General features: G+C 38.4%; 1 protein-coding gene across 1 annotated transcript; it reads right to left on the bottom strand.

Annotated features, from left to right (window-relative positions):
* Positions 1-2392: 2392 nt before the first annotated feature.
* On the bottom strand, positions 2393-12005 carry capn2b (calpain 2, (m/II) large subunit b). The gene is made up of 21 exons (XM_030772747.1): positions 11672-12005; positions 10919-10988; positions 9803-9921; positions 9432-9565; positions 9081-9249; positions 8884-8967; positions 8682-8767; positions 8265-8333; positions 7101-7261; positions 5946-6115; positions 5766-5777; positions 5438-5649; positions 5081-5117; positions 4809-4874; positions 4666-4723; positions 4492-4556; positions 4242-4310; positions 4067-4145; positions 3512-3628; positions 3245-3303; positions 2393-3101 (listed from the first exon to the last, which is right to left on the bottom strand). Exons 1-21 carry the CDS (start codon positions 11906-11908, stop codon positions 3078-3080), a joined length of 2097 nt encoding a protein of 698 aa, XP_030628607.1. The 5' UTR covers positions 11909-12005; the 3' UTR covers positions 2393-3077.
* Positions 12006-12815: the final 810 nt, after the last annotated feature.

The raw sequence follows: 12815 nt of genomic DNA on the forward strand, positions 1-12815 counted from the left end.
TTACTGATTATACTGACGAAACAGCTAAGCTAAGGACGGAAACCAGGAAAACCAGTGCAAGGGTAGTTCTCTCTGACTTTATGAAAGCACACTCTACAGACTTAGAGAACTGAAAGAAAAAAAAACAGTGATTTGAGTCAAAAACTCACACTCCTTCCTTTCAAATTCCGTTAGATTATAAACCACAGAGAAAAGAAAAAAAAATCTGTTGGTTTACCTTCACTTCCTTAGATGCACGACAGGCTTGTGGAAATAAAAGTCCAGTTAATTAAAAGGTTTATCATGAATTAGAGTGCATGTATTAGAATATCTGTGGTTGAAAACCCATGGAAGCATTTAAGTATCAGAGAACAGCACAGTAAACAATACTGCTTCACCTAGCTAATGCACAGTGTGTGGAGTTCTCTGGCTGACAATTATGACATGTGGTGTGTCTGTGTGTGCTATACAGTTGTCCAGGAATAACTCACATGTGATTGCTGCACCTGCAGCAGCAAATGTTTCTCATGTATATGCTACATCATTGAACTGTCCACTCCATTGTCTAAGGCAAGGGGCAGGACTTCCTCTGACTGACGGACCAATCATAAAATGGGAGCATCCCTTTTGAGACTCCATTTCATATGGATCTATCCATATTTTTGTTACTACCAGTTATTCTGTATATGCAGTACACACAGTGCGACGTATTACTATGGGGTACACAAAGGTCTTGATGATTAAGATGATTTCATTATGACAAAAATAGTGAAAGGACGATTGTCAAAGAGATTCTGATGCATAGCTGGACCTTGAGTTGGCACGTCCACTGCTGTTAAATGCAAACTCGAAAGAGCTGACACTAGTGATCAGCATTAGTGATGACCTGCAATCAGCCTGTACTGCATTTCGTAAAAAAGAAAAAAAATCAGTCGAGGTGTTTCAGATTTTCAGATTAGCACGTTTGTTGTGAAAGGCAGTGCGTTCAGTTTATCACCAAGTATTCATCACCGTTTCTAACCGCGACTCCGCACTGTAACAACGTACAGTTCGCAGGTCAGTACCAACAGTCTCAGCTGCAAGCTAATTTTCTCCCTCTTCCAAGGCCTCCCTTGTAAAATGAGTAGCTGCAATGCAATGGCAATACAATCTGATAGATTTCCGAAAAGAACATTCAGTTCAACATTTAAGGGTGGACACAGTAATTCCATTAACTGTCGTAAATTACAGCTACACTGAAGATAACAAGACTTAGTCGAAGGACCAGATAGAGCTTGCAAAAACGCATACTCATTTTCTCACATAAATAATTGACAACCGCAGCATCTAAACAATGAAATTGTCGCAATGACAGTCATTAACATACAATACTGCATACTGGTACATACTTAATCTCGATTAAATAATCAATAAACAATCAGTCTGTAACATTTGACCACGTACAGATTAATCTACTAAAAAGTCGAATGCAAATCAACCTCCCTGTTTAACAGAGTGATTTTGTGGATGAAGTTCCAGTATTCGTTAAATAACTTACCACTACACGTTAAATTCGCAATTTACTCCTTGTTTTCTTAAAAGATGTTGCCATCAGAGAAGTGTGAAATGGTCAGGAGAGCGGTACACCGGTAATCACGGCTCTGCAGTGTGTGGCCCACCCCGGAGGGAGGAGCTACGCATTGGCATCAAAGCAAGCAGGTCATTGTGTCATGTCTTAAAGGAGCCTTGTTTAATGAAAACTGTAGCTGTAGCAATCCTTTAATAGGGATAATTAGTGTACTAATATACTCAATTAATTGAAAAAATAATTGAGAGTTCGAAGTGCGTTTTTTAAATGTAGATCAAAAACAAAAACAGGGATGCAACACTTAAATCACATAGAGAAAGAACTGACCAGTGTCCTGCATTTTGTTTGGAAAAAAAAAAGTTTAATGTGTTAAATACAGTTTATAACACATCAGTACAAAGTACTTTTAAAAGTGGTTAAGTAAAGATGCATTTCTTTTCAGCACAATCAACTTTCTACAACAGTCACCAAACTTAGTATTGGGTCATTCCATACCAACCAACCTAGGCCCTCCAGTTCTTGTCATGGATTTTCTTGAAAAAAATTCATGTGAAAACTTCTATTAAATTCTCGGGACCTTGCAAAATCCTATAGCGCCGCTCCAAATACCTTTTAAGTTATGCATTTTTGAAGTTTGGCCTTTGGAGCTAAATTTCATCATTTTTACGATTCTTTGTAAGCCTCACCAATTGCTCATGTTTCACTGGATTGGGTTGATATTTGTACTGAACATCCAAGAAAACCTAAAGATAATTTGCAATATGTATTCGTGTAAACAGGTGTTGCTAAATGTCACTAATCAAATAAAAAAAAAAAAAAAATACACTAACTGAACGAAGAATCTTTAATTTTCAAAAATTAATATCTCCACTAGTTTTCACTTTCTTGCAACCAAATTTTGATTCTGTGTAGTGTTAATATAGTTCTATCACATCTAAAAGTTATTTGGTCCTGCATAAAAAATGGAGTGCTACAGATCTTGCTAAATATAGCTAAATATAGTTCAGGAAATGTACAAGTTACCGCTTGCAATGGCTTGGTTTGTTGCATACTAGTCAGCTTGTTCCGTGTGTCTGGACAATTAAATATGCTATCACAAGTCACGACTAGCTAGCGAACCAGTAGGCTAAACAACCGGGTTGAGGGATGGCTACTAACTTTAGCTGGTACTAGCCAACTATCTTGCAAAGCAAACTATACCTATATTTCTCAAACGCAATTAAGTGTTCATAACTAATTTCATTTGTCCATGTCTGAAGAAGGACCAAATAACTTCTAGATGTGATAGTATTAATATAGTTCTACACAGTTTTCACATGAATTTTTTCAAGAAAATCCATGACACGAACCAGAAGGCCTTGGTGAGTTGGTATAGAATGACCCTATTTTGAAAAGTATACAATAAAACCATGCAGTAGTATGAAATTATAACAAAGAAAGTGTCATAATTTTCTTTTTTTTAAAAGTTACAACAGATCTGTAGTTTTGACAATTTAAGCTGTGAATTTTGTGGTGGAAGAGCAGAGGTCTTCTAAATCATAGCAAAGGTCAGCCACTGAAAAGGACACATCAAAGAGAACAAAGTGTTACACCTCTGCAATGAAAGGGATTCACTGACAGATTCATTTCCTCTTTCATTTTCTGGTCATTATGTCTTGTCATTTCAGTGACTAGATTATCTATTGTAAACCGACTAACCTGATGGAAATCCAGCTCTATGAAACCAGTGTCATGTGCGTCGACCTTCTTGAAAACTCCTACAGGAACAAGAGAATCAGACAAAAAACAGAAAGTGAGCATTCATTGCTTCAAAAGTCATATACAACATCAGACATAACACAACCTTTATGATTTTATATTTTAGCAAAAGCTTACAAAAGAAATTCAGTTAAAAAAAACATGAACCAATACACTTTGCCTATTAAATAACCACAATAAAACAATAACTGAAACTCTAGCACTCACTGAACATCATCTCTAGGCGCATGAGACAGGCGACAAAATTGTCAAAGTCAATGGTCATGTCTGATTCAGCGTAGCGTGCCACCAGGATCTGGTAGATGCTGTTATTCAGAGTGAATCCTGGAGATGAAGAACAAGAATGCACTTGAACAATATACTGACACCAAAACGGCGCCAGCTGTAACCATATTTTTATATCAAGTCTACATTCTAGCATCCACAAAGCTAAGGTAAGGGGTAAAGGGCTAGGTAAGGGCAGGGAAAAAGAATCATGTAATGAATCTTACAGAGAATGGTTTTCACTCATTTCACTGCATCACTTGCTATATATTCCATTAGTATCATCCCTTTAAACATGATTTAATTCAATTTTGGAGCACAGTTCACATTATTATTCTCTTATCTGGCCCCAAATCTCCCTCCATTCACTACAGCATTTAATTGCCTATCGCCTAAGAGAACGCAACCTGCATTTTACGATGACAGTCATTTTTATGGCAGTGATAACATGGTATTACTGAGGGATTAATTTGGAGCAGGTATTTGGGCTTGTTTTACCTGCCTCCTTCAGGGCCATCCTCATCTCTGTAGAGCTCATGGTACCAGAGTTATCCAAGTCGTTCTTCTTATAGATTCCCTGTAAGAACATTACATAGGGCGAAGAGTTTACTCTTCCAAACAAGATCTGATATCCCATGAACAGAGACAAGATTACAGTAGCAATGTCTCTCACCAGATAGTGCTGTACTTTCTTCCACAGCGTGGCAAATTCCCCAAGGCCCAGCTTTCCGTTTCCACTGTCCTAATGCAATGAGTTAAGTATAACTTTAGACGTTTCTGGGATCATGTTTCTCAATGAATAAGCCTGTTATGAACTTACAGAGTTCTGATATTTATATGCAGCACATGCATTCATGAATGAGAAGATTCCACAAGGATGAAAAAGACTAAAGAAACAAAAATATAAAAGACAGAAAGGATACATCCATAAGGTTCACCATGACCCGGCAGGTCTCAAGACTAAAGCCATCTGTTTTTATGTCTGTCCCTGCGGAAAAAAATATAAACATTAACACATAAATGTGTATATGCTCACCATATTTTTTTTCATTTTTATCACACAAAAGAAAAGACGTCAAATAAGAACGTATACTTACGTTTGGCAACAATTTTGTTTAGAATGGTTTTTAGTTCTGCTGAAGAAATCTCCATATCCTGTTGACATGTAAAATAAACTATTGTAATGTAATGTAATGTTTACAGTATAGTTAAGCAACAGACAGAAATCACACGCTTTTACCTTTCCAGCAAGTTTCGTGAACAATCCCCTGAAATTTGCATCAACTTCATCATCAGATACTTTCTCCTTATAAACAAAAAAGAAGAAAGTCAAAAGTACATTCAAAATGAAAGCAATGTATTGATGCTCCTCTGTAAAAACTGACATGAAAGACTTAACATGCCACTGAAAAGAACAGACAACATATTCCTGCAAAAGTTTGATTCTTAATTTCTATTTGAACTTTTTTACAAACATATGCACCAAAATTAGAATCAGGTAAAATAACTCACGTCATCTAATTCTGCAGACACTGGGTCATCACAGGGTCTGAGAGAGAGAGAAAAAAAAACACTGTTATTTTAATGTTAAAGCATTCATAATTCAGAAACCCAACACTATGACAGGGACATTTCAGTAAAGCATATCCACCCTCATCTCACGTCAGAACTCAACAAATTTTATAGCCACATTCACACCAGACCAGAATCATAAACTGTGTGCCAGTGAAGTCAGGTTAATGGGTGGTGGCCATCAACATTACTACTGTGTGTTTTACACACTTCTGTAGTTATAGGTTTCATGCTATGTTGGATGTAAACGAGAACTGGCTGCTGAACTTCAACATGTGAAAAAACAGAATACATTACATGGTCTCTGTCTGTTTCTCAGAGAAGACACGAATGCAGAAGTCTCCATCTTTGTGGGGTTCAAAGGTTGAAGGGACAATCAAGTACTCTCCAGGAGGCAGCTTGAAACGTGAGCAGACCTCACGCAGATTGATGAAGGTCTCGGACCGGGCCGTCTGAGCGTGAGTCAGGAAATAGTTTTTGTCCAGGTGCACCTCCCTCTGGCCATGAAACTGTCAGGACAAAAGACAAAAGCATTGGAGTTTGGATGTCTGAACACTGTAAAGGTATATGTGCATTTTTATAGCAAACAGGATGATGATGACCACTCTTTGGTTCGATTTCTCACCTGTGATGGCACCTAAAAGAAAGCGAAAAAACACAATTCGATCAGTTCGATGTCACCTGTAAGGAACTTCCTAAATCAAAACAGCGACAAAAATCTGCACAAGAGAACACTAAGGTATGATGGGGAAAATCTACTACAATACATAAAAAATTATAATCGAAGATTACACATTCATCTCACCTCATAGATAGCAAACCCAATGGTGTGCATGTCCTCTCCGACTTTCCGCAGTCTGCGCCGGTTCTTCTGGATCAGACCAACCACAAAACTGCAGCCCACCTCATTATCATCAGGATCATCGTCCTCCTCATTCAGTTTAATGACATACTGAGGATTCATCCAGAATGTGTCTGTGAAGAAGAGGTAAATAATAACAGCTGTGTGAAAAGCCATCACTTATGCAGTCTGTCAGCAGAGCTCCCCAATTATCACAGTATGGCAGCATCAGTGTCTCAGTTTATGTTCTACCACAGAACAACAGAACTACAGTAAGACCTTCTTAAAATGAAAAATCCAAATTACAACCACTGTAAGGATCATAAATGCAGGCACAGATCTTAGATCAGCTTTTATATTTATGTATTATGTGTCACCTCACTCACCACATCAATGTTTATAATTCAAAAAACAGGCAACAATATTTAGACACCACTCACACAGACAGTTTTCTCAAATCTAATCTCCTCTGTACCTATCAGTGAGACATAGAAACTGTGGTGAAAAAGCTTATGGAGCTTCACAGCCACTTTAAGGACTATAAATGCCCGTATTGAGCTCAAATCAGAGGTCATTTTCATGAAATATACCGCTGTGTCAGCTCACCCTCCAAACCGACGTCGATATTTCAGTATTTGCACAACATTAAAAATAGGCAAAAATGATTAGATACAACGCATAAAGATAGCATTCCGCTTTTTCATTTCCTCATTAAGATGTCTGAGTGACAAATGGGAAATGCGGTCGAAAAGTACATATAGCTTCATAACCCAGCGGAGAGATGACACAGCAAAAAAAACATGGTCTTGAATAAAATTAAATTGGCCAAAGAAGAAAAAGCTAAGAACTACTTTCTGCTCATCATAATCTTCTAATTTTAATAAACAAATACGCTCTAATCCAAATATTTACAATATCAGCTGGAACAGCTGTAAAAGTTGTTTTTTAGGGTCTGGAGGTGTGAGGTGCCACGAACAGCGCAGGTCTCAATTACATGATCTCTGTTACCAAGATATATGTATATGTATGTAAGGATATGGATATGTGTATATGTATATGTGTGTAAGCACATGAGTGTGCATCTGTGCTCAGGACTGGCGACATGTTTTGTGTACTCACGGGGGTTGTTCCTACAGCCACCTGCAGTCGATCCCCTCCTCCAGGTGCCATCGTATTTACACACGCTCCAGTATTTAACTGACTCACTGATGATCGCATCTGGGGTCAAAGTGCAGATCTCTATACGAGAGTAATGTCTCAGGAAGTCTGAGAAAGACATCCTTCACCGACAGAAAAACAGCTATCAGCAAATGCCAAGAAAACGTTGTAGGGTCTTTAGAGCAAAACATACACGGAGAAAAAACAAATGTACAGCATATTTTGAAATGCTTAAACAGATATTTGCAAAACTGCATTACATCTCTCAGATAATAAATGACAATGGAATCAACTTCTGGAGTGCTGTTCTCAACCATAAATAACTCCTCCTCATCTAGACATCTCCTTCAATATGAGAGGACTTAATTCTCTGATGAGGAAATTGGTAATTTTCAGTCTGTCATAGGATATACCACGGGTACTGAACTACACTCTGAACGAACTCGTCCGTAGAACTCCAATTCCATCATCTTTTCCAAAATACGTTTTGATTGACAATGTGTTGGAAAGTTTTAAGTTTTCCTCAGAAACAAGTATCTTCAGGATGCACTGAAAATTGTTCAAACTTAATTCAAGGACTAAATTAATCCTGATCCCTCTATTTTGAATAAATTTGAATCAAAACTAAACCTGCCCTTGTTCAGGCATGAAGAAATGATGTGAGGACCCTGTTTTTACAGAAGCTGATTTAAGTCCTGCAATAGCACTTTAGATCAGAACATACTTCTGAACTGACTTAAAAAGCAGACAAGTCTTACTGGAACTGTTCTTAATCGGTTTAACATTTATTTGACTGGTAGACAGTATTTTGTTAGTTAGAGTGATCATTTCTCTGAGAAACATGGTGTTCTCTATGGTTTCCTACAGAGATCTATACTTGGTCCCTCTTCATCCTCTTCTTTCACCCTGTCACATTTTATTTGCTTTTGGTGCTTTTTTTATCTTCCCCATTATCTTTAACTTTTTTTATGGATAGATAATCGCATTTACTGCTTCATGTTTTATTTAATTTTGTATTTTATGGTGTTGGTTTGTGGTAATGAAGTGCTTTGACCTGCATATTATAACTATTTTTTTGAAAGCATCACAGACAGGCTGAGAAAATTCCTTGAACACTCATCTTACCAGAATTCTCCATCTTCAGCTTTTACATTCTGACGATCTGAAGCATCAACACAGTTCCACTCAGAAGAGCTGAAATGACACAGGAATCGTGGCACTTACTTAAACAATCGCTGATTCATAGTTATTGACCCTAGACTTTTGGGCTCAGGTTATCCTGCTGAGAAATCCTATTACATGTTATACTTGCTTAAATGAGATTTTTCTTCTGGTGTAATCACTTTAGAAAGAGCTTTATGCTTAAGGTATGACGCACACCCCTCCGCCCCAGATTTGCATATAAATCCAGTGATATCAAGGATGTTTAAACTAACAGTTAACTCAAATGCATCCTCCACATTCAACTTGAGTCAATGTACCATGAATAACAGAAGATGTATTGAACTTGTAGGTCTGTATTATCAATGATTTATAACTTACTTGTCACTCCAGGCACCTGTCCATTCCACCTGACCCCAAGGGTTACGCATTCTGACTAGCTTCTCCCTACGACCACGATAGTTCACCTGAAACAAATGCAACAGATGATTACAGATTTTCAATCCTGAAGGTGCTGTAACAGATTAGAAAGGTATGTATTATGGTTGAATAAGTAAAAAAGCATGAGTGAAATTCGTCTCACCTCCAGGGCTCCAGTAAGTGAGTAGGCGTGGCCTTTTACCAGTTTTTGGCGTGTGACAGCCTCTGAATCTGCAGCACTGGTGATCTGGTAAAAACCAAGAAACAAAAGACCTTAGAAAACAACCCAAAGAAAACAATATCCAATGCATTTAGCAGCAAAGCCTTAAGAGACCATTAAAGCAAGTCTGAAGAACTTACATCAATGGAGCAACCAAGAAGTGCCCCAGCCTCCAGAGCCTTTCTGATAATTTGAAACATGTTGGAAGGAGCTTTCCTCAGGTCATAGCTTTCAGCAATGCCACCAGTGAAGTCCTCAAAACCTTCAGAGGTGGACCCACCTGACAATGCCTCATAGCAGCCATTAACTCTGCAAGAAAGCATGATGAGACGTCATGTAATGGCCTAACTCAGTGGTCATGAAACTAAGTCAAACAACTGCATGACTTACTGGAGAATATATCCCAGGAGATCTGTAGAACCAGACAGAACACGAAGAACTGAATTGTTAAATAAAAAAAAATTCCAAAACACCAATCCTACTTTACTCACTTAGCATAGGCTTTCTCCAGTAGTGCGCTCCAGAACTCAGAGCCCTCAGCAGAGTGAACAAACATCAGCTCTCCATCTTTAAATGGCAGTCTGTCGTCAATGACAACGTCGACCCACTCACCAAATTGCCAGAACTGAGGAGCAGAGGGTGATCGTTTTTGTTTGTTTGTTTTTTGTTTTTTTGTGAGGTATAGGCTCTTTTAAGAAGATACTGAACAAAAAAATTAACTTAAACTAACCTAAATGACACAAATAGCACACCAACAGCATTTGAAATCAGGTTTTTCTCACTAGTTTGAAACTGACCAATGAACAATTATATGAGTCAAACTATAGCTCATGTGCATTGAAAACTGATCACCCCATGTTACCTGGAAGTGAAAGATCCCAGCATAGTTGTCTCCAAAACCTTGCCCACCAGGCACAACTCTGGCCATTACATCGTCATTGAGCGTAAGGGAAGCGATGGCTGCTAACAGCCAGCAGTCACCTGCGATTCATCAGGAACATGATGACAGATTCAGTCCTGCATGTGCTGTGGTGGTTCATTAGTGTGTAACCTTAACCACTGACAAACTGTGCATAACTAGGCTGGACATAATAATATTGCTGTGAGAAGTACACTCATGGTAAAAAAAAAAAAAAGTTGCCTGTAATACATCAGAAGATATGAAAGTGTCTCTGAGTATGGATACAAAGCGTAGTGTAGACATCACTCTTCCTGTAACATTTTGACAGGAAGCTATAAAACTGCACAGCAAGGGTGCAGCACAATGATCAGTTATGATTGGGTACGACAAATATTTATTTTAAATGAATGGAAATGCTTTAAAGACAAGACAGATAGTCGTTATGCAAATACACTTAACATTAAATTTCTGTCATCCTACGAGCAAAAACATGCAGGGTATAAATAGTACTATCAGCAGTGGTACAAAAGTCCTAACCAATAAGAGCCGAATTTGTGGTTTCAAAGTGACAGGCAAACATAAAAATCGGACAGGTACATGTCTTTCTCTTTGTTCATACAAATGAGCGTGCATGTGAGTTAATCAGCTTCATAATATGCTGTTCTTTCTTTTAATAAGAAACATACAGCATTTTCCTGGAGTTCACCTGCGGAATCAGATTTCAATGGTGATTTCTAGGAGGCCTCTTTAGAATATACAAATATATAGTGCAGTCAAACAAGACTGGCATGCCTCTCCCTTTTCTGCTAACTGCTACTTCTTGGAATGTTGAGTCTGTTTTATAGGCTCAGATGGCTTTAATTTATTCTTTGGCGTTGCAACGTCATCTAGGTTAAACACACGGAGGAGTACAATGTACTCACAGAGATTATATAGTAGTCTCTGTTCTAACAAAGCTGTTCTCCACGAGGAAACACGTTCTATGGGGTACTGTGTGTCAATTGACCATTACAGTAACTCACATATATGTAAATGTACAGTACATTACAGGCATCATTAAGTTAGTTCTTTACTCACCAAGAGCCCCTTGACAGATATCAGTTCTTGTGGCTCCTCCAATTATGAATTCTGGACTTGAACATAACTCCTGTAAAATATATTTCATCAGTCATACCAAGCCTTCACAAACAGCCCATTTCACTACTGATGGCACAATATTCCTTGAAATAACCTTCAGGTTTCATGTCCTGCTCAGAGGCAGCACCAAATTAGTGATCAACAAATCAGAGTCAATTTTATTTGTAAACTGTCCATCACACACGAAGCTAATAGTACAGTTTCAGCATTTCCCTACATGCTTATGCAATCGTGTTGCATCAAACATGATTATATGACTGCGAATGAGTGGACTGCTGTATGGTATGGATGCCCGCAACAATCTGGCCCCGCGTGGTCAAAAATCAGCATTACACTATGGGATCTGGGAAACATTTTGAAAAGTTGGCGCAGATAGTTCCAAACTTTCCCCAGATCAGTCCTGGCTGTTGGCAAACAACAGTCCCAGAGATGCGCGTATCACAAGCTGGAATGGGTTGGTGGTAAAACAACTCATTTGTGAGTAGACTGCTCACTTTGAGAGAAAGTCAGTACCCTAAAGCCTGAACACTTGACACAAAAGGTGTAAAAATAGAGCCGAACATTATAACAGAACATTTATGCACAACGCGTGAAGATTTCTATCGTCAGTGATGAAAGTTAGCGGGATACCTGCATTATGCATTTCCATGTTTGTAGCTAATGCGGAATACAGTTCGTCTAGTCAAGACTTACGCCTGGTCTTTTCCACTGAATTCCTCTTGTTTTGTAAGAACTTGGCCCAAGCTCTTTAAATCCCAGGGATTCGGGCGCGGCTGGGAAAGTTGGGTCCGAAAAAAGTTGTCCACGACTTAAGCACTGACTTCTCAGCGACTCAAAATCCTGATTGAGATACTTGACAGCATTTGCATTTGTTCCAAACCCTGCAGCCAAAGCCCGTTTTTTGGCCAACGTAGATGCGACTCCTGACATCTTCGGGTTTTGATATTCTCTCTAAATTCACCAAGAGTAAAACTGAAAATGTTTCGATTCCTTAAAAGAGTTAAGTTTTATTCTCCACCCTATCAAACAGGCGTGGCTTCTTGTCTTGTTCAAGTTAATGCATGTTGTCCGTACCCCTCAGACAACAGGAAGACTGTAACCGTGTTTAGAGATTCAGAGAAATGGCAGAGATGTTCCAAATCATTAGACTTTTACACCCTCCCTTCAGGAAGTATATTCTCGTAAAGCTCAACCACTCCCTCTTTTTAGCTATGGATATGTATGTGAAAATGGGGGGGGGGGGGGGGGGGGCGAAGCCTATAATCAGTTTACCAATCGCTGTAAAAGTGTGGAAGATCACATTGTCTTTTATTTTGATTTGTAATGACCTAATTCCGAGGAAATGAGCATAAAACCTATTTCACCGTTTTTGCTTTTGTCCCGCGATGAATGCAATGAATTCAGTTAAATTCACTGAAGGGCAGTGTTTTTTTTGTTGTTGTTGTTTTTTTATTTGTTTGTTTTATTTTGTTTTGGTTTGGTTTGGCTTGTCCTTTTTAATGAGCTAAAATCAGTCAAATTTGTCAAGAGCAGACCGTTATCTTTTTGTATTAAACTTTACTCTGTACAGGACACGGTATTTATAATTTCAAATAAATTAGATCAGTTTCTAAAATGATGCATGTTTATCGCGTAAAACTTAGTGGGTCTGAGGGGTATTCCAGAAAACGGGTTTAGTGAAAACTCGAAGTTAGTTAACTCAGAGTAAGTCGTAAACCTCATAATAGAAGAGCCCTCTGGCTTCATTCTCCTAGCAAAACAAAGCCGTGGGGCTCTTCTATTAGGAGGTTTACTACTTGTTCTGAGTTAACTAACTCAGAGTTTTTACTAATCCCGT

The sequence above is a fragment of the Chanos chanos genome, chromosome 4 (genome assembly GCF_902362185.1).
Source record: "Chanos chanos chromosome 4, fChaCha1.1, whole genome shotgun sequence".
Lineage (NCBI taxonomy): Eukaryota > Metazoa > Chordata > Actinopteri > Gonorynchiformes > Chanidae > Chanos > Chanos chanos.